This window comes from Meles meles, chromosome 16, assembly GCF_922984935.1.
Source record: "Meles meles chromosome 16, mMelMel3.1 paternal haplotype, whole genome shotgun sequence".
NCBI classification, from domain to species: Eukaryota; Metazoa; Chordata; class Mammalia; order Carnivora; family Mustelidae; genus Meles; species Meles meles.
In genome coordinates this window covers 20,896,973-20,919,738 of record NC_060081.1, presented here as the reverse complement: position 1 = coordinate 20,919,738, position 22,766 = coordinate 20,896,973, and the positions used below count along the sequence as shown (strand labels likewise).

The following is a 22,766-nucleotide window of genomic DNA, read 5'->3' as shown; positions in this document are numbered from 1 at the left end:
CCCCCAAACTCTTTTCATGTTATAAAACTGAAACTCTATAAACACTAATTTCCCATTCTCCCCTCCTCTTGGCCTCTGACAACCACCCTTCTACTTTCCGTCTGAATTTGACTACTCTAGATAACCCATATAAGTGGAATTACACAGTATTTACCTTTTAGGGGCTGGCTTATTTCATTTAGCATGTGTCCTCAAAATATATTATACAGCTCATGTCAGCATTTCCTTCCTTTTTAAATTGGAATATATCTTAGGGCAGGTATAGACCACATTTTGTTTATCCATTCATCCATCTATGGGTTGCTTCCATCTCTTGGCCATTGCGAATAATGATACTCTGAACATGGATGTGCAAATATCTCTTCAAGACCATGCTTTCAGTTCTTTGGGGTAATATCCAAAAGTGGAATTGCTGGACCATATGGTAATTCTATTTTTAATTTTCTGAAGAACTGCCTATTTTTTCTATAGTGGCTATACCATTTTAGAATTCCCACCAACTGTGCACAAGGGTTCCAATTTCTCCACATCCTTGCCAACACTTATTTTCTATTATTTCATTTTTTGTTTTCTTGATAGTAGCCATGTGAATGGGTGTGAGGTGATATCTCCTTGTGGTTTAAACCAGAACACTTCTAAGAGTAAAGGAGGCACTATGTGAAATTATAATGGGGCATGGGTGATCATTGGGATGTAAGCTCATTGCAGCTATAATCAGCCTAGGGAATCACATGGGAAATGTTGCTTCTGTGGCCCCAGATCTACTGGTCCAAAAGCCCAGAATGCAAGCTTTTGTTGTAGAGTAGCACAACAGTCTTCTGAGAGGACTTAGTTCCTGCCTATAATCTACCCAGCTACCTATCTGCTTGGATTCCCCAAGTTTCTCATGAACATAAAGGTAGAAAAACATTTGGCAGATTGCCTTTGGGTAGCCAAGGTGGTGACAGTTTTGGAAGCTCAAGGAGGCTCTGTGGAGGCAGGATTTTAAATAAGTTGGAGTCTCATGTAAATAAAATAATTCTGAATTAAAATTGCCTCTTCAGTAATGGCTTTTATAATATTTACTACCCATTGCCATTGTATAACTTATTTTATTAATTACTATTGGAGAAAAGTTGGAAGCCATCCTTAGGGTGGGGGTAAAGTGTTAAGTGTAATGGATGGAATGTATCGTTTTTTACTTTGCCCTTCTTTACTCATCAAGGGTGGTAGAAGCAATTCAAGTTTCTCCCTCTCTCCCTTCCTTATTCCTTCCTTCCTTTCCCATCCTTCCATCCTTCTGAGTGGCTGTTTTACTAAAAATATGTACTATTTGTAATAAGTTTTTGTTTTACATAGCTCTTTTGCAAAAAATAACCCCATAAGGACTGACAAATGCTTTGAGGCAGGTAGAGCAAACATTACTACTTCACAACAGATGACAAAAGGGGGTAAGGCCTAATGGGGTACAGGATGTTTAAGCTGTGACTTGGTATTAGGGTAGGGGTAGGCCAGGCAACTTGGAGGGGAGGAGGGGGTAGAGAGGAGAAAACTGTTCCAGGCAGAAGAAACCACGTGTGTGCAGGTAATGGTGAGGTAACATTTCTGTGCTTGGAGTGACACGGTGAGTCTGTGACAGAGCCAGGGCTTGACTGGGACAGGAGGAATCATGCCGATTGAACCCCTACTGTTCCAGAACTTCTGATATCTAGAAAGTCTGTGTGGTATCCACGGCCCGGAGCTTCACTTCCCCTGACCCAGGCAAGGAAATGGGGATAACTGATGACTAGTGCCCACAGGAACAATACATGGGTTGGGTTCACGTTTAAGACCCATGGGGTACAGAATCGTTGTAGAGCTGTGAGCAAAATTTGGCTTTCATTTAGAAATGCTAGTGAATAACTAGTATCTCTCCAGCTACCTGGAAGGAAAAAAAATTACTCAAGAAATAGAATCTTGGGAAATAATGTTGGCTTGACTCTCCTTTCCTCATCATATAAATCTAAGCACGACCGGGGCACTTTTCAAGTTTTTTGTCATCTTCTGTTTTAAGTGCAGAACACAGAAGGAGGGCTAAAATCACTAGAACTACTTTCTCAGAGAGAACAGAAGCTGATGAGGTATGTGCCATCCAGTCAGCCCCTAGCGGAAACTTGCAGGGATGCATGTTTCTTCTTGTTCTGTGCTCAAACATGGCACCAACACACAGCTCACTCTGCCTAAATGGGCCTATGTTCTGATGCTCTGACATATGGACAAGGGCAAGAGCAGCCCTTGGTCTGTTGTGTAGCACTCAAGCCTGTGCTGTGAACACAAGTTTGTAGCAGGTGTGATTGCCTTTTTAAGGGGATGCAGTGGAGGTGGAGCAAGGATGAGGCCCTAGGTGACCAGAGCAATGTGCCTTTGTCACCAGCTCAGTGTGCCAGGCCATCCCTGCACAAGGCCACACTGCCACCTGAAAATCTGGGCTCTGGCCAGATTCTACTCCTTCCTCAACCTTAGGCAAGTAACTCACCCCTCTAGGTATCAGTTTCCCCATGTGTAAAATGGGGACAGTGGTGCCTCCCCCAGAGCTTGTCGTGGGGATGAAATGGGATAAAGACATCAAGCCTGAGCACAGGGCTCGTGGCAGCAGCAAGGCACTCCAAGAGGAAAGAGGATAACATGATGTCCCAATGACCACATGCCTTTGCCAGGGAGGGGTGGGTTATCATTCAACGGCTGTGCTCACCTTCCAACAATAGCAAAGGCCCACACCTACTGTCCTTTTAGAACTACACTAAACAGCTTAGTGGCTGGGGCAATGACTCAAAGAAAATAGGGAACTCCTTCACATATTCCCTCAGCAAAGTAATAAATACCTTAATTCTCTGTGCTTGGGTAACATTCATGCTTTCACACACATCATTTTCCTTCTTTCCTCCCAGTGCCGGGACTGGCTAGCTGAATAGGGATGACTGTCTCCACTGTAAGATGAGGAACTGTGGCCTCAAGTGGCCCTCTGACTCACTGGCTGTGAACAGGGCAAATGGGGCCACAGGGAAGCCCCTGGGGAGCTGCTGGGCCTACAGACTACTGGGCTGGTCCTGTCCAATGAATTGGATCAGGGCCAGTGAGCAGGTAGAACTGGTCTGTGGAATGGAAAAGGGGCTATACACTGTACCTACATAAGTAGTTGCTTTGGTTTCAACACTGTCATCTAATTGACCTATAGTTAATTAACGAGGATGGACATACTGAACACAGACTTTAAAGAAGAAAGGGGCAATAGGAAGAGGGCAGCATGGAAACTCACACCCAAGGCCACAGAGAATCACAGAAGGAGCAGGCACAGCGGGGAAATCTACTCAATTCAGCAGCTCCGATGGGTGCTGCACTCTCTGCTCTGTTGGGAGGATATGGTATAGCAGCTGGCCTGCCAGTCACTTGCCTGGGAGCCAGCACGGGCAAAGGACTGGATGAAGTCAGGAAAGGTCAGGCTGCTCCAGTTGATGGGGAGCACATTAACCTTTCAACAGCAGCAGGGGAGCCCATCGGCCTCCAAAACATAATCATTAAACATCAGCCAGGCGGCTCGGCCAGTGCTGGCCCAAGGCTGCCTCTGGGAGGGCAGTCAGAGGAGTGGGAGGCCCACTGGGGAATGGGAGGAGAAGGGAGGAGGGGCAGGCCTGTGCCCAGAGTTAGCAGCTGGAGGGGTAGCTTGTTCCAGCTGGCTCTGCGAGTCTAGAGTGAAATGCCAGGGTGGGACTGTCTGGGAGGGAATTTACTGGGGGACTGGATGGGTGGGAGGTGTTGGCCCAAAGGCTCTTAAAGCAGAGAAGCAAAGCTCCAGGCTTTTGGCTAGTTTTCTCCACTAAAAGGAGATTTAACAAAAACAAAAAACAAAAAATATTGGTGATATCATAATTTAAATAAACTTCCATTAAAAGTGGCTAAGTAGTTTGGTTTTAAACAAAACAAAACAAAACACCACCCCCAACAATGTATCTATTGGCTTTAAAACTATCCACCTACCACAAATGTTTCTCCAACTGGCTCTCCACTTAATAAAGGCATAGACATGGGTGAAATATCTAAAGACAGTGGCATTCAGGGTGTTAAGAAATATACATGTGTACTGAAATGTACTTTATCTTTTTGAATCTTCTCCCCCCCCACCCCCCCACCCCCCCACCCCCCGTAAGTTATATTACTTGTTGCTCTTGGGTTTCTTTTACGTTCAGTCCAGTTTTCCAGATCTGGGGCAGTGAGAATGGTGAACACATAAAATGAATAAAGGTGTGTGTGTGGGGGGGGGTGACTACAGATTGTTTCTTCCTGTAAAATCAGTTTAAACATTTTAAAAGAACTGACGACTAGTGAATTAATCATCAACATATTCAGTGTAGGACTGAATTTTAAAATTTTTTAAATTTTAAAATTAAGGAAGAGCCTAATGAAAACTAGCTATTCAAGAGGGTGTATGTGTAATTCTACTTCAGAAATATATATTTTTAAAAGGGAGTAGACAGAAGGCAAAAATAAACTATTGGGACTACACAAAAATAAAAAGCTTTTGCATTGCAAGCCATCATCAAAATTAAAAGGCAACCTACTGAATGGGAGAAGATATTTGCAAATGACATATCTGATAATGAATTAATATCCAACATATATAAAGAACTTCTACAACTCAACACCAACAAACCCCAAATAACCTAATTAAAAAATAGGCAGAGGACCTGAATAGACATTTTCAAAAGAAGACTCACAAAGGATCAGCAGACACATATAAAGATGCTTAGCATCACTCATCATCAAGGAAATGCAAGTCAGAACCATAATGAAATATCACCTCATATCTGTCAGAATGGCAAGAATAAAAAATACAAAAACAAAAACATTGGCAAGGATTGTGCTTTGTGCACTGTTGGTGGAAATGTAAATTGGTGTAGTCACTGTAGAAAACAGTATGAAAGTTCTAAAAAAAATAAAAATAGAAATAACTTATGGTCCAATAATTCTATTACAGGTTATTTACCCAAAGGAAAAGATATATGCCCCCTATGTTTACTATAGCATTATTTATAAGAGTTAAAATATGGAAGCAATCTATGTGTCCATCAATAGATGGACGGATAAAGAAGATGTGGTATATATACACAATGTAATATTGCTCAGCCATAAAAAAAGAATGAGATCTTGCCTTTTGCAACAACATGGATGGACCTTGAGGGTATTATGCAGGGTGCCTGGGTGTCTCAGTTGTTAAGTGTCTGCCTGCCGCTCAGATCACAATCCCGAGGTCCTGGGATTGAGCTCCACATCACGCTCCCTGCTCAGTGGGAAGCCTACTTCTCCCTCTCACACTCTCCTGCTTACGTTCCCTCTCTCCCTGACTCTCTGTCAAATAAATAAATAAAATCTTTAAAAAAGAAAAGGGTATTATGCTAGGTGAAAAAAATCAGACAGAGAAAAGACACATCATATGATTTCACTTACATGTACGATCTGAAAAATAAATGAATACAGAAACAAACAAACAAAAAGCAAAATCAAACCATGAAAACAGAGAACAATCTGATGGTTGCCAGAGAGAAGGGGAGTGGGAGGTATAGTCTTCCAATTATGGAAGGAATAAGTCACAGGGATGAAAGGTACAACCTAGGGAATGGTCAATGGTATTTTAATAGTTTTGTATGGCCACAGACAGTAGCTACCCCTGTGGTAAAGTATTGCAGAAGGAACAGACTTATTGAATCACTATGTTGTATACCTGAAACTGATGTCACTAGGTATATGACAACTGTATTTCAGTTAAAAAAGAAAAAAGAGTAGATAGCAGTAACAAATATTGAAAACTATGTTAATTTCACCAGAGTTTTATTTCTCTTAATGCTAACTTTGAGATGTCTTGTGTATTGAGTAAATAGATAACTTTTTTGGATGCATTAAAAAATTAACAAGTGTACGCTATATCACTGTTCTTGGTGTAAAAGTGAAAGCTATATGGTGTTCAAAGGAATATGACATGGTGACAAAGACCTTCATAAAAATAACTTAGAGTTCTTCTATTTAAATATTCTGTCTTCATAATTTTATCAATTTAGTCTGAGAGAATGGGTCCAGAAGAGGGGAACACGGTGTGGATGGCAATGGGTCAAAGCTGGTAATTTAAATTATGGTAATAATAATTAGATGATGCCTTCTATGGGTGTCTGGTTCTTTTGATCCCCCCTTCCTGAGGCTCATTAACTCAGGTAGTGTGGATGATTAGCTGTGCTCTTGGGTAATCACTGATCTCCCCCTGGCTGCGGGAGCAAGGGTGGGATGGCGGGTCTTCTCACCACTGGGGACCAGGCGTGCCTGCGAGAGGCTTTTCCTGCTAGCAGACAAGGAAGGAAAGAATCTCCAGACTAGAACTCCAGCACCTCAAACCCAGGATGGAGAGCAGAGAGCAGTAATTCCGACCAGAGACATGTGACAAAGGGCAATATCCCGAAGCGCATACGTTCATTTCTATCTTTCTTTTTTTAACTTTTTAAATTGTGGTAAAATATATGTAACATCAAATTTATCATTTTAACTATTTTCAGGTGTATGGTTCATTATGTAAAGTCACATTGTTGTGTGGCTATCACCACTAGCAGTCTTTTTTAAAGAGACCACACACTCTCAAGAAAGTTGCATTCGTTACTGTGGGCTCACAGGCACTCAGTTTCACTCAGAGGCCCCTCCTATGGCATCCCCAAGTGCAGACATGAGGAAGCAGATCCCCACTAACCCTCAGGTGTCCCCAGACCCACTAGACCATTTTAAAGTGCAATTAGTGGCTTCATACAATTCATTGTTTATTTACTCAAAAGACTGTAACAGTTTCTTCCAGACTGCTCTGTTCTATTGTGTAAAATACATGTTTGGGACCTTTTAAAATGTGTGTTATTTACCTGATAGAACTCAATGGCTTCTCTGGAGCCATTCAGTTTTATTGTGGAAATTAGTACTAGGGGGGCTTTTTAAAAGCTGAGTTTTAGACCCGACAGCCTGCATTTGCTCACATTGTTAATGCAGTCAACTGAGCTTACAGCCACCCAAGGGCGGTGGGGGATGCTTACATGGCCTCTCCAGAAGAAGTGATAAGGCCAAAGGGGTCCACTTTTGTGATATATATGAGTACCGTTGGGCCCTGTTAGGAGAGTACTGGCTCAAAGACTTCGCAATTTTTCTCCCTCTGTAAGGTCCCCCTGAACAAATCTCTACCAGGGATCCCCACAGTATCTAAGAATCACTGTTTGCTTTTGAAATACAGATTATTTACTTTGAAACAATAAATGAGACCAATTCTTTGGAGACCTGCCAAAAAAGGTGTCAGAAATTGACCCAGATTGACTTTTCTATGTGACTAAAGTAGGAAGATGACGTGGTAGAGACAGCCCAGAGCCTCATCTAAGACCCAAAGACCCACAAATTGACGTTTAGGGGAGAACAGGGTAGATTAGAATATATTACAAAATAGGAATGGTATAAGCAACAGTAATGCATAGATCTCGGGATTTGTTGATGTTTATTTTTCTGTAACATCAATGTAAGAACATGACCCACACTATTAGCTATTTAGAGTTTCATATATTAAGTCCATACTGTAATATTTTCCTCCCCTGGCTTTTAGGCCTCTTGGTAGGACTTAAATCAGAGAGTATCTCATGGCATCTTGATGAGTGACTCTTCTTAGTGGTGTAACAGAGTAATTACTCTCATATGGACAGATTAACAGAGCACTTTTTCTATTTATCACCACATTTAATCTGGACATAAACCTAACAAGGACAGCATTACTTATCAGCCTGTTTATGCAACTGAGGAAGTTTAGATGCAAATGGATAAATAGCTTGTGTGAAGTACACTCTAGCCCAAGTTCAAGGATTCAAAATCCCATCCTTCCTACATGATGAGGAGAGGTAAGGGAGAGCCAGGCCAGAGGTTTGGTGTTTTTTTCCAGAGAGCAGTGATAAGAGGGCCTAATTTGAATTCTTGGCCTTTATTGTTTGAAAGGCACAAGAAAGTCTTACTGAGTACTCCTTTTGTATAAAGTACTACCTAATACTTAAGATGGGCTTCCTATTCTCCTGTCCGCTGTCAAGACCAGAAATAAATAAAGAAGGTGAGCAAAGGATGGAAGCAGACCTCTGTCCACAATTACATGAGGTGCTGATGGAAAAGGTGCTGGTTATTTAAGGTTTCCATGGAAGATGACACTCAATCCCACGTCTGAAGGGGAACACTGTGTAGTAAAAGGCGACCCCACCCCTTGCACCAGTGGCTGTCTGGAGCTGGCTTTCAGATCCCTTTCCCTTTAGACATCTATACCTCAGCAGAACGAGGGGCCTGCAGCTCCCAGTTCACTCCCACTGTCTTGCTTGCTCAGACCAAGGCAGTTCATTCCGTGGAGAAGGTCCCTACTTCCCTTCTTCTTTCCTGAGTCTGGTTATGCTACCCATCCTTTATTTTTTTATTTTTTATTTTTAAAGATTTTATTTATTTATTTGACAGAGAGAGAGACCACAAGTAGGCAGAGAGACAGGCAGAGAGGGGGGGGGGGGGAAGCAGGCTCTCCCGCTGAGCAGAGAGATACAGGGCTCGATCCCAGATCTCCCGCTGAGATGCAGGGCTCGATCTCAGATCTCCCGCTGAGCAGAGATGCAGGGCTCAATCCCAGAACCCTGAGATCAGGACCTGAGCTGAAGGTAGAGGCTTAACCCACTGAGCCACCCAGGCACCCCTACCCATCCTTTATATGCTATTCCCAACACCTCCCCCACCGCCGCTCCTCTCCTCTGCTCGGAGAGTACTTCAGGGCCTCACTGCACCCCTGCAGTGGCTTTGATTTCTTCATAAATTGATAGGGGGGCAAGGGCGATGACAGAAGCAGCTAAGAGCATCATTAACCAGAGTCAGACCACCCTGAGGCTTTATGTCTGTAAGACTTCAGGTAAGTGATGTGTCTCTGGTCACCTGGTTCACTAGGATTTTAGGGAGAGTATTTGGGGAATGAAATGAACTAAAACTGCACTGAAAACGTCATCTCCTCAAGGCCCTTCTGTTGAATCCCTCCTTTCTAGCCAAGAGGGTTGTTGTGAGGAGTAAATGAAGTAATGTCCAGGAGGGGCGGAGCGTAGCACCACCAGATGACTGCTGTGCTAGGAAGACCTATGGCCAGGTGTGCACACGGCGATGTTTAATGTGCACAGCAGTTACACGGATGCCTAAGCTTCTTCCACCACCTTGTAAGCTCCTGGAGGCTGGGATCCATGGGTAATGAATTTCTGTGTCTCCCACAGAGACCAGCACAATGCCTTTCCCACTGCAAGGGCTCAGTAGTGTAGACATGCTTCAAATGAATGAAGGAAGAAAAGGAGCAGGAATCACAGGTAGAGACAGTATGGGAGAGAACCCTAAGTCGTGGCTATGGTATGAATCACAGAAAGGAAGAGAGGGGTGGGGAGACTGTGAGGGGCCAGAGGGCATCTGGTCTCACCCCCTCTCTGTGACACTGTGACTCCACTGGTACTGATTTCTAGTTTAATTCCACTCTAATTTAATTGCACTAGATGATTTTAATCCTTTGAATTTCTTTTCCCCAAGTTTTTAATTCCAGTTAGTTAACCTAGAGTGTTATATTAATTTCAGGTGTACAATATAGCGATTCAATACTTCCATATGCTACCCTGTGTTCATCGTGACAACTGCACTGTTTAATCCCCCTACCTACTTCATCCATCCCCCACCTTCCTCCCTTTGGTAACCATCAGTTTGTTCTCTATTGTTAAGAGTCTCTCTCTCTCTTTTCTGTCTTTCCTTTTGCTTGTTTGTTTTGTTTCTTAGTTTCCACATGTGAGTGAAATCATATGGTATTTGTCTTTCTCTGACTGCCTTATTTCACTTAGCATTATACCCTCTAAACTCCATCCATATTGTTGCAAATGGCAAGATTTCATTTTTTATGGCTGAATAATATTCCACTGTGATAGCTGTCTGTCTGGCTATCTATTTATGTATTTCACATCTACTTTAACCATTCAATAATTTCTTGCCTATTTTTGGACCTTTTTTTTTTTAAAGATTTATTTATTTATTTGAGAGAGAATGAGAATGAGTGGGGGAGGGTAAGGGGAGGGGAAGAGAATCTCAAGCATACTCCCCACGGACACGGGTCTCAAACCCACGACCCTGAATTCACAATCTGAGCCAAAACCGAGTCAGACACTAAACAGACTGAGCCACCCAGACACCCCTGGACTGATATTTTTAATCATTCCATTTCTTCCCACTCTTCATCTCTGTGGCATCTTCAATGCACAAGATGCATTCTGTAGCATCTTATGGGCATGAACACCTGCTTTAACCCATTAGTGGTGAGCCCCTGACCATCAACCTCGGTCTCCTGGGTGGTCTGCCACAGTGGCACATAGCTAGTTTCAGGAAAGTATTTTCTACTTTCAGCCCAAAGCTGTCATCTTTCAACCACAAAACATTAGTCCTAGTTCATTCATTTATTCGCTCATTGTTTTCATTCATTCTTCAAGTGACTTCCTGTGTCCTCTAATCACTAGGAGCTACGCTAGGTGCTTGGGATAAAAAGATAACCAAGCCAGAAACATCAGGATTATTAGAACGATTAGTAGAAACAAAGTATTAGTACAGACTGAGTTAACCATTTGTTAGAATGTAGAACATGGCGTCCGGCCCCATTCACATCTGCTTTGTTGCTGTGCGGTGGAGGATGAATCATAATCATTGGGAGTCGGAGGATGTGGAGTTTAGTCCCAGCTCTGCCACGTCCTACCTTGTGACCTTGGATGAGTCACATCACCTAGCTCAGGCTCAGTCTTCTTTTCTGTAAAATGGGCTTCCTAGCTCATGAGGTTGTTGTGAGGATCACAAAATGAGACAGTCAACGTGATAGTGCTTCTAAACTCGAAAGGTCTTTTTAATTTACACGGTATACCAAAAAGACTTCAGTATAAGTAAGGAGTCCCTTGCACTGGAGACAAGGCTGTGGGTCTCAAGGGCAGGGTTGATAGATACCCTCTAGAATGCCATGCTAGCAGCATCTTCAAAATTGGAAATTTAAAATTTCTTAAAAAGTCCTGCATCCCCCACCCCTTTTTGGAACCTTTGAGAAGAGACCAACTGTTAGTAGTACATGGTAACTGTGACTCCCTTCTCAGGACATTAGAGACATTGTGTAAAATGTTACCCAGAAAGTTACACTTCTACGCTGGTGGCCACCTCCAGCATGCTTCCTTTGCATGGCTGAAGGGGTCCATTTGGCAAGGGGTCAAGAAGAGGAAGCTGGATGCAAACCCCCCACCTTGCGGTCCGATGCACCACCCCATCCTCCTCACCTTGCTCTGGGGCCATTTCCAGTCCTGCTTTTGGACGAACACGAGCCCCATGTGGAAGGAAAACCCCTTCCTTTTAGTCTATTTCTCATTTCCTTAATTCCATTACATTCTCCCTAATGGGAAGAGGAGATTTGATGGGTGAGATTTATTTGAATGAGCCCAAGAGGCCCTTCTTTCTGTAAAGCCAGTATCACTCCACGTGGTAAAGCCCCCAGCAGAGGTGCATGGCTATTTCTGCTCACCACTGTGTCTCTGCCCCAGCTCTGCGCCTGGCTGAGCACGCGGGATGCGCTCACTAACTGCTCGTGGCACAAGTGAATCAATCAATGGCAGTTGTTTGGATTTCAATATAAATGGGTCTTGGACCTGAGATATTGCCAGACGGGCAGACAGGTTACAGTCTGGTGATGCATCACCAAGGCTATAAAAATGTAGCCGTTTCTGGAGTCACACACTGACATTTCAGAAGATGATTATATGCACAATTTAACCACACGGCCACTCGTGCCCTCCAAGTGCCATCGCTTCAACAACTGTTTTCATGTTGGCTTTCTTGCTCATTCCTTTTTTTTTTTTTTTTAAAGTCAGGCACAGTTTTTTTCCCCCCCAGCTCCTCTTATTTCCAGCTGAATGTGATTTATTCATATGAAATTATGCTCCATTTTTATAAAACCCAAGTTACTGCAAATGATGCTTGAGGTTTCACAGAAAATATTAATTCCTGATCTCCTGCTATAAAGCATCCCTGCTCGTTCTGCAGCAGCTCTGTCGCTCGGAGACAGATGGAAGCAGTCCAAGGGTATGATTAACTTCTTAGTCCTGGCAATTTCCTAGTGCTCCTCTTGCCCTAGATTTCCAGATTGACCTCCAGCTTCTCTGCAAATGCACAGTTGCTCAGCTTGATAAATCACACGAATCCCTTTTTTGATCACAGTTATCTACTATTTACTACTTATGAGGCGGAGTTAATCATATTCAGAGGCACTTCATATGCTGCACGCATACCCTTCCTTCTCTGAACAGCACTTTGCATATTTTCCACATTACTGGCGATGTGGCAGCTTTCACAGAGCAGCGAATCTACAGCAAAGACACACCTTTATAAATGAGCCTCATGCCCATTTATCCTTATTCTCCTCTGCCTCTCTCTACCCTGCCTGGTACAATAATCCATAAGGAGAAAAAAAAAAAAAAAAAAAAAAAGCCTGGGAGGCACATTCTAAGGAGTGACTAAGTAAGAAAGAGAGTGTCCTTTGTAGATTGAGGTTTTCTTATAATTGGCTTGTTTGACCTTGTTGAGAATTTTGCCACCTCTTCCTGCCCTGGTCTCCTACGTTTTTCATGATTTGGGGAATCAGTGGGCCTCTGGTAGGCCAGCTGACACTCAAAGGCATAAAACAGATGAAAAATTCCACAGTCAGCAGTAGGAAAGAACAACAGTGCCATTTTACTCTCATGCAAGGCTTCCTGTCACTGCAGGGTGGCACAAGCTGGCTGGGCTGAAACCCACATTTGCCTTCCTGGTGTGATCCAGTCTTCAACACTCTGGCTATTTTGGAGGAAACATTAACTCAGCCCATTGTTCAGGCAAAACCGAACAAGGCCACAGGTTTTCACTGGAGGTGACCACAGAAGATTTTTACGTTTAGGTAACGGAAATATCATAGTTTTAATTTATCAACGTTGTGCATTGATTGCTGTAAAGCACAGAACTTTAAAGCACAGTCTTAACTGTCAGATACTGGATTTCTGCTGGACTGTCTATTTAAACCAAGAAACTAGAGAAATGAAAAGATAGATAAGATTGGCCTTCAAAAGACATCTGGATATTCTCTCATCTCAGATACCCCAAAGGGACAAGATTTCTACCTGCCATTAAAATGAAAAGGGAAAGGCCAACCCTCTTTCTTATAACTCGTCTCATCGGGTTAGGTCTCTAAGACTTGGATGCAGGTTTTCTCACAGGGAAGCAGAGAACAACCCCTAGCTACCTTCAGTATATGCTCATACCTACCAATGACCCCAAGGTCATCATCAAGTTCACATCTTGAAACAAAATGGCTCTACTCCTGTATCAAATGTCCTTGTGTTCACCAGGTGCTCAAGGTGGTTATAAGGCTAACTGGAAGTGAAAGGGGCCCACATGTGAACAGACTAGCAGGACAGGAGACAACAAGAAGTCCATGGTGGCACAGCCTGAGCCAACATGGACTATTCTGTCCAACTGCAGAACTCAGGAAAGCACATTTTAAGGTCTGAAAAGTGCTGCCACTTTCTAGGACAAAATGGAAGTGCTGCCTCATCATAATGGAATTTTATAGCAAGAAGTGATATCAGGCTGGAAACAACAGTTCAGGAAAACAGAGTAGTTTATCTCATTGAATGTAGAATAGATTCATACCCTGTTCCAAGAAGCCAGAGATACTAGGGTAAGATCTCTACCTTAGGAAGGTCACGACTTGGGGGAAATTTTTTTTTTTTAAAGATTTTATTTATTTATTTGACAGACAGAGGTCATAAGCAGGCAGAGAGGCAGGCAGAGAGAGAGAGAGAGAGGAGGATGCAGGCTCCCTGCTGAGCAGAGAGCCCGATGCAGGACTCGATCCCAGGACCCTGGGATCGTAACCTGAGCCAAAGGCAGAGGCTTTTGCTTAATCCCATTAAGCACCCTGGGAAATTTTTGCTTAATCCCATTGCCATGCTGGGGTGGTTCCTCTGACAGGTAGATATTGGGCGAGACATGCTGTAGTGTGATCCAGAGTCACATTCATCATTTTCTAAAAAATACTAGTTTACTCAACAGAATAAGTAATGTGCTAGAAAATGACGTCTCTTACTTGGTAAGTTAGCATTCCCTAATTTAAGAAAATAGAAAATATAAATCCCATGAACTCAATAGGTGTTTTAAGTCCTTATTTTAAAAAAGGATTTAAAATTCTATCTCCAAATGATTACAGATACTTCTCACTTCTGGAAATTACTTGTGTGGCTCTGAATTCTGGAAAACGAATAGAGAGAAGGTATACACAACTGCATTGCTAGAACAGCAAAGTCAACTCATTACTTTAAAATGAGCCAAACTCCCCCAATTTTGAACAGAAAAACCTTTAGACTTAAGGGAGAAATGCTCTATTACATTTAAAGATGGAGAAATTCATAAGAAGAGAGATTACATTGGGAACCTGCTTCTTGGGATGGACTTCTTTTTTCATAGTATTCTGCTGTTAGCACTGATATAATCAACAGGGGCTAAGATGTTAACTACTAGTTGACTCACTGGTGGTTTTGATGAGGGGTTTTAGATATAATATCAGAAAAAGTCAAGGGGAATAGTACTCCTCATCATTAAAATCATGCACGTTTTCTATCCAGGACAGAATCACGTATCTTTTGGGAAGCAGCCTTAGAATGCATTAGTTCTAGTCTTTGTATTTGCAGCCATGTCTTCAAAGGAATTCCCTATTTTCCTGAAGTAGGTTTTGATTCATTCTACCAAAGGTCATAATGCGGTTTTGTGTCTATATATATATATATATATATATATATATATATATATAGCTTCACTGAAACATCATTTATATGCCATAAAGCTCGTTCATTTAAAATGTGCAATTTGACGGCTTTTAGCAGAGGGCTGTGAAACCATCACCATGATCTAATTTTACAACATTTTCAATACCTCCAAAAGAAATCTTCTAATCATTGGCAATAACATAATATTGTAAACTGAGGGCCTCCACTTGGTTTCAGTGCATTTTGGAATGCATTTGGAAACTCTTACTTAACCAGTCAAAGAAACATGTAGAGGAAAGGAATTAACGCGTCAGATTTTCAATGTTTCGATCCAGAGTGTCCTTCCTACCAACAGACTCAGAAGCAGTATAGTTGTCAGCTTTTGTGAAAAATCCCAGAAGCAGTTCCAGGAGATCTTGTGGCGGCCCCTCTCAGAGCACACAAGCTTGTGTGGTTGGCATGGGGAAGGCTTTTTCAACTGCAATAAAAATACTCATGCTCAGCCTGCCACCATAGAGAAAATGCTTTTCAGCCATGTGCACAGATAATTTGCCTAAGTGACAGGTTTTGCCTTGGAGAAGCACTGAACTGAGCTAGTTGACACAGTCAATTATTGTTCATTCAAAAAAAAAAAAAAAAAAAAAAAAGAACTGAGAAGAAAAGGAAGGTGGTTAACAGTTAGCTAGATAATGCTGACATCCCAACCAGCCAGCCGGGGGAACATCTCCAGCTGCTTCTAACACCGTAAGAACCGCCCTTGTGGACAGCAACTGGGGCTTCCTCTTCACCTCCTGACAGTTCTTTAAGAAACACACACACACACACACACACCGTAATCTTAGTAAATGAAAACTCAAAAACCAACCAAAACAAAAAGGGTCTGGTCTGTTCTTGAAAGTAATTCTGTATGTCCCTGTTCAGCTCTCTTCACACATAGCCTTTTGGGTAGAGCAGGATGTGAAATGCAGCTTGAGTGTGTTTATTGATTAGGTTTATACATCTCGTTCAATAACACAAGTCTGAAAACACAAGCCAAAGCCAGGAGTAAAAAGTTAGGCACTCGGGACCATGAACTGGGATATGTGCATGAAGTACTTCAAGAGAGAATTTCATCAAAAGACAGACAGCTCCTGGTGAAACACTATGGAAAAAGTCTGAAGAAAACATCTCAAAATAAATGAAGCACTTATTGCTGAAAAATGAGCCTAGATCTCCACCAATTCCAAAGTTCAGAATTTACTGCCCCATGCAGGTCTTTTCCTCTAAGTTTACTTGTCTCCTGTTTCATTGCACAACAAGGGATTCTTCATACTTTCTATGAAATACAACAAGGCGATTTTTGCAGTAATAAACTCCACACATGCATGACAAATCCAAGCATGCAAAATGTTTAACATCCCAGTTCACAGATACTTTAGGGACAAAATCCGATTATGAATTATATGCCACAATAAATAGGGCTCAATGTTTCATAAAGCAATTTATAGTTCATAAAAATGACAAAATGTACCTGTCAGACAGAGCGTGGAGAGCTGTTCTCTGGGCTGCCTGCTGGAAGGAAGGGCAGAGATGTTTATTTAATATTCTGACTTTAAATTATGTACTCAATCAACACTTTAAAAAATCCGGTCACACATTTTTGCCATGTGGCCAAATATTAAACTACTAGCAACATAGTAGAGAGCCCCATCATGTTAAGAAATGAAGGTTTCCAGAAGAGTTGACAGAAGCCCCTCCCCTCCCCCGAAGCATACACCTGCCACCAGGGGGCGAGCCCGGGGAGGCACGGAGTACTTGGCAGGTGAGGTTAGACCAGTCTCTGGAGACCAGGGGAGAGGATCAGAGCTGTTGCACAATTACTCTCCAAAATCGTTTTCCCACGGTTTTATTCTACTTTCCTGTAAGAAACAAATCTGTCTTGGCTCCTTTGTGGATTCCTTCTCAATGAAAGTATAATTTTTGACTCAGTTTTCAGATTTATCGAAAAAGTTACCACAATTAGAAATTGGAACGCTGACTGGAAATGTGATGATATTATGAGATTATTGATTTGTTGAAGACATAGTAATGATGCTGGGGTGATTTTTAAAAGAATCTTTTAGAGATCCGTATTGAAATATTTATGGGTACCATTATATGATGTTGGGGTTTGCTTTAAAACATTACATTTGGAAGAAAGGTAGAGTGGGCGGGCATCTATAAATGAAACAAGATGGCCTTGGGTTGGTAACTGTTGAAGCTAAGTGATGAGCACACTGGGAATTATTATATTATTCTGGGCATTTCTGAATGTTTTTGCAACTCTTCCTACTACCAAAACTAAGAGAAAAAGAAAAGAAATAAGGCCACTATTTCTCCATCAGATTCTCTCAGGTTTGTAATAATTTTTTGTCTGCCTTCTCTATATTTTTGTACATTGGCTTTCTATCAATGAGCACTCTGACACTTCAGAAGGCCAAGGTCACACTCTGTTCTCTGTCTCAGAAGTTATAAATGGGAGGGGATCAAAACATGGCCTTTAAGACCAAGGCTTACTCAGGATGCACCAGGAAATAAAGAGTGCATAAAATTCATGTATGTTACACATGTCAAGTTTACTGCTTACCAGGGACACCAAAATGCTTCCCATGCTATTCCTCATTCCATTTAGACAGCAGACAAAACAGACAATCTTCATATTAGAAAAAGAGAATCACACATCAGCATCATCAACCCTATTGTAGAAATGAAATACACCTTTGGTGGGGAGCTTCATGTCCTTGGTTCAGTCAGTTCAACATTTACAGAATTCCTATTGTGTAGAGACTAGTGGCGCTGGGCTCCAGGAGGGACAAAAACAAAAGTACAGTTCATAGTCATTGTCTTGGAGAAGCTTCATCCCTAGGTAGGAAGTCACACTGGAGATCCAGGGATGACTTGAGGGCACTTGTGAAATAACATGTAAATGAAAAGGTTAAGGTAGGACAGTGTTAAGATGATGCAGGTCGGAATGACAACTAATGGTTGGTGGACCAGTAGCACCTCAAACAGTGCTCAGAACTGTTAGCAGGTGCTTGGTAAATATCCAAAGTAAACACTAAATGAATGAATCCATTAGGGAATCCTTCCCACCGAAATTTGAGCAGAACTTTAAAGACAAGGAGTGTCTGGAATTGAGTAGAGGTGTTTCTTCGTTTTACATTCATGAAGGGGATCACTACTGGCTCTTACTGCCTGAGGCTGGGAATGTGAAAATCTTTCAAAGATTAGGAAGTGCCCTTGTACAGTGAGGACAAGTTCCCATAAAATCACAAGGGTAACTCTACGGAGAAGCACTACAGCAAAGTAGGAAGGAAAGTCAGATTTGAAATAAGTCAGATTTGCTTCTGGGCCTGGAAAAGGCCCAAGAGGAACTTTGATAATTCCCATAAATGACATAACCACACCGATTTAAGAAAAGACATAAAGTCTGTGGAACTGCGAATGGCAACCGTAGTCTGGCCCTCAACCTATGTCTGCTTCCAAACCGCCCTCTCCTTCCCTGAAGGGGATGACGAGGGAGCCAGTCGGTCAATGTCCAGGTTATTGCAATCTAAGGGGTTACTGCTCTCCCCCTTTCCCCTGGCTTCTACTAAATTAAGGCCCAAATGTCCTGGCATTCCAGTGTCACACAATTAGTCCAAGAGCAGGAAGAAGAATACCCAATACCCACAGATCATCTCTTGGTGAGGACACCGGAGGGAGCAGGGAGAGGCGAGAAGCCTGAGGAAGACCTGGAGCCCAGGAGCCCCCTCGGATACTTAGGGGGATGGAATACTTCCTTCTCTTACACTCCCTTGTCTGCGCTCTTCTGGAGGGCCAGCCTAGGAGCATGCCCACTAAAAGCACCCGGCAAGGGACGGGTCGCCATCGTTGTGCCCATTATTTGCCTCCTAAAGGGTTCTCTTATCACTCAGCAAGATGGCTTTCCCTTTTGGCAGCTATCCTTGAAAAGAAAAGAAGTCTCTACTCTTAACTCTGGCTAAATATACAAAAAGAATTTGGAACTCCCCAAAGGAAAGATGGCATGCATTATTAGTACAGTCTCTTGACATCATCTCAGTGGGAGGCCCTGGAGACGGACTCTTCCTGAAATAACAGAAATCATGAGGGATGGGACTACAAGTTCAACAGAAACCTCTCACATAGCCTCTGAAGTTTCCCCTAGCCATGGGTGTCAGTGTTTAAAAAGTCTATTGACCCTTTTCTCTCCTGCCTCCAAATACTTCCCGTGGACTTTTGTGATAAGGAAACACCGTGCTTTTTGATGTGCAGCCTACAAGAAAATTATTTAGAAAGCAAAAGCAAAGGCAAAACAAACAAAAAATGAGAAACTTAGCTGCTCAGCCATCACTAGAGTGATGTATCCCAGGCGGTGGCATCTGTTGAGAATGTCTCCACAGGCCTGATGTTGGCTGAGTGCTCCTCACATAAGCTGACCTGGAAGCTGGGGGCAGGGGCTGCTTTTCCCTTAGCAGATGGGTGTGATGCTGGGGCTTTGACATATGTCACGGACATAGGAAGGTTTAGACACTGGTCATCCCACCAGTCACTAAGCGATGTCTGTCTGAGACAGTCACTCGTCAATCTGTCTGCACGACGCATGCTATCACCCACTTCACGCCATTGTATTTAGTGCCACTGACTGCCTGCACCACTATTTTCAGTGCCTGGTTTTGATTGTGCTATTTAATTTGCAGTTATTCTACATCATTAAAAACTTTACTCATCATCCATCAGGAAAAGAGATGAGAGTATTTTAACCAGTTTAAATAATTCCTTGAGAAAATAAAAGCTTTATGGCATTAGATTAAAATTGTATGTCATATAGCAAGGCAAAGCCCACATTTTTTTTTTTTTAACTGCCTCGTCTCTTAAAAGTAGTCTGGCTTTTGCATACTATTTCACTTCATGGTTGGAAAATAATAAAATAAACAAACACTGGAATTAAAGAGCAGAGAAAAAATTACTTAGGTGACTCATGATTGAAGCCTGAAAAAATACTCATAGTAAACTAGATGAATTGCCCAATTTCCTTCTTTCAAGAGTTGTACATTACAGCAACCATATTTTTCTCTTCCTAAATCATCATCTCCTCTAGTAACTTTCCTCTATTCCGTTCTCAGCAAAACAGGTTGAGAAGGTTAAGAGAATGCTTCATTGATCTCTCCTGAGTTCATTAGTCATTCATGAATGACTCTGAAGCATAAGTCTACGAGACGAAACAAGTTTTCCACCAGAAATAATCATTTTCCAGGTTCTCTCCAGGAGATGACATGTTTTCTCTGTCTTTATTACAGTAAGCTTGGTGTTTTGGAACATAATCAGTAGACATTCAGGTTTCAATGTATGCTAAATGAATTACCAGTCACAATCTGTTATTGAAGAGAACTCAAAGAGGAAATTAAGTGCCCTTCTTGTAATTGGGTTGTGCATAGAACAAGTTTATGGATATTGGAGTGGGGAGGAGAATGAAAGGAAGAGGCTGAAATTCAGAAGAGTCTCAGGATGATCCAATTTCTTTTTTACCTGATAGAAACAGACTAACATGCGGACAGCTCTGTAATTTGATCCGAAGTACCGACAATGTACAGATAATGGGCTCAGCTCAGGTGACAGGGAAAAATGGACAAAACCCTCCCCATATTGTTCTTAGGGTCTAGAATGAGTCAGATGCGAAAAGTTAAACATACACAAACATTCCAGATGACAAGAGCTATGAGGGAGGAGCACAGGGTGCTATGAGACAGACTATGATGGAGATCTCATTTGGAATGGATGGTCAGGGAAAGCTTGCTAAACTAGATAAAGCACACAAAAAGCTGATGCCTAAAGGATAAAGAAATTACTGACCCAGAGAAACAGGAATGAGTGGGGAAGGAAGGGTCCAGGCAATGAAGACAGTTTGGAGGCAAAGGCCTAGATCCTTGCTCATCTGAAGAACTATAGAAAGGACACTGTGGGGGAGCTCAGTGAACAGTGGGGGCAGGGGCAGATCTCAAGGGCTCTGGAGGTCAGAATAAGGATTTTGGATATTATCCACAGGGCAATAAGAAGTCATTGAAGGATTTATATTATGGGAAGTTGGGTGAAGGATGTACGGGACCTGCCTGTACATTCTTTGCCTCTTATGGTGAATCTATAATTGAAAAGAAAAGAGTATGGAGCGAGGCAATATAACTGACATTTTTTCAGATATCACTCTGGCTTCGATGTGGTGAATGGATTTCAGAAGGAAGGGATAATGACTGAGGTTGTTGCAACAATGTAGGGAAGGGAAGTGCATGGTAGCACTGGAGATGGAGAGAGTCTGGAGGCAGAACTGAGGGAACTGGTGATAGATGGGATGTGGCAGACCAGGTGAGGGGTCAGGAATGAGCCCCAGGCTTCTGGCTTGAACACCTGGCAAGCATGAAGAGCCACTGACTGGGGCATACAGGACTGGTACAGGAGCAGAGGCAATGGTAGACTTTAATTTTGGGTGTGTGAAGTTCAAGTTGCTTTTGGGATGTTCAAGTGGAGAGGTTGAGGAGATCGTTGGATACATACACAAGACTGAAGCTGTTAAATGCCAGTAAAGCACAAAGTACCAATAGAGTTTGGGCAATTGATGGTGACAAAAAGGAGATATATGACTGAATTTTCTGGATCTACAGTCTATCCTTCTCAGAGAAGTAGATTCAGGATTCAAGTGGTTAGAACACATCTTTATTTCTCCACATGTGACTAATCTCTATCTTTTCTGTGAATAGTATCAGGTTTATTATACTGTCAGTAAAGTGGGTACCTCTGTAAGCAGTGATTTTTTAAAGTTTTGTTTTGTTTTTTTTTTAATCTATTTGAGAGAGAGAGAGAGGGAATACAAGCAGGAGGAGTGGGAGAGGGAGAAGCGGACTCGCTGCTGAGCAAGGAGTCAGATGTGGGGCTTGATCCCAGGACCCTGAGCCGAAGGCAGATGCTTAACTGACTGAGGCAACCAGGTGCCCCTGCAAGCATCGATTTTAATCTCCTGTGTTAGGACTTTGTCTCCACATTCAACTACTTGAAAAAACACTCTCAACAGCTAATCTTCGTTCTTCTGTGTTTTGCTGTTACTGAAGCATGCTGTGAAATTTAGACTGGATTCATGTATCTTTACAGGAACTCTGTCTGTTAAGGCTTTACTTTTTTCTTGCCATTTTTCTGCAAGCTGAGACTTGCATTTATTAATTTATTTCATTGCTTAATTTCCTTCTATGTCTCTTAACACAACTTATGTGTCATTAACTTAACTTTTATGCTGTTGCTTTTCATTTTAGTCCTAGCTGATCAGTCTCTTAACTTTTTATGTTGTGGAGCTTCCATTTGTTGTTTTCAACCCGCTTAGTAATATTTGCAAGACAAATATTAACAGTAATATTAATATAATTATTATAATTATTATATATTATTATAAGTTCTTCAGTTTTTCAGCTTTTATTATTATCCAAGTTTTAATATTATCCAGTATTAGAATATAATAATAATTATTATATTTATTATTATTGTAAGCTCTTCAGTTTTTCCTCTGTAATAATAATGAGTCCTGTGCATTTTCAGATTCCTAGAAATGCTGTCTAGGAGGCAGTTTGTTCAGTAGACTTTGACCTTATCCTTTTCTCTGCAGGGGTCAGGCAGAGTCACGGATGATAATGTAATTGACGATCCAAATAAGAACATTTTGGAGAATGAAAGGGGATGCTACCCAGATGGGAGTCAGGGGCAGCTTTTCAGGAAAGTGAAATAAAGAATATACAGCAAAGAAAAAGATGTATTTCAACAAATCTTTTAGATTGTAGCTATGGCAAATAGTGGCAATATAGCATTTTTTTTTTTGCCTGCTTTTCTGGGCAC

The 22,766-nt window shown here is 42.0% G+C and overlaps 1 protein-coding gene across 9 annotated transcripts in view; it reads right to left on the bottom strand.

Annotated features, from left to right (window-relative positions):
- The window catches only part of AFF3 (AF4/FMR2 family member 3), a 568,940-nt gene that overhangs the window by 76,226 nt on the left and 469,948 nt on the right, over positions 1-22,766 (bottom strand). For 7 of the 9 annotated variants that reach the window (XM_045981491.1, XM_045981489.1, XM_045981493.1 and 4 more), the window contains one exon: positions 16,387-16,427. In XM_045981491.1, coding sequence (XP_045837447.1) covers positions 16,387-16,427 — 41 coding nt within the window. The remainder of the gene's footprint in view (positions 1-16,386; positions 16,428-22,766) is intronic. The other 2 variants (XM_045981492.1, XM_045981498.1) reach the window with 1 other exon arrangement.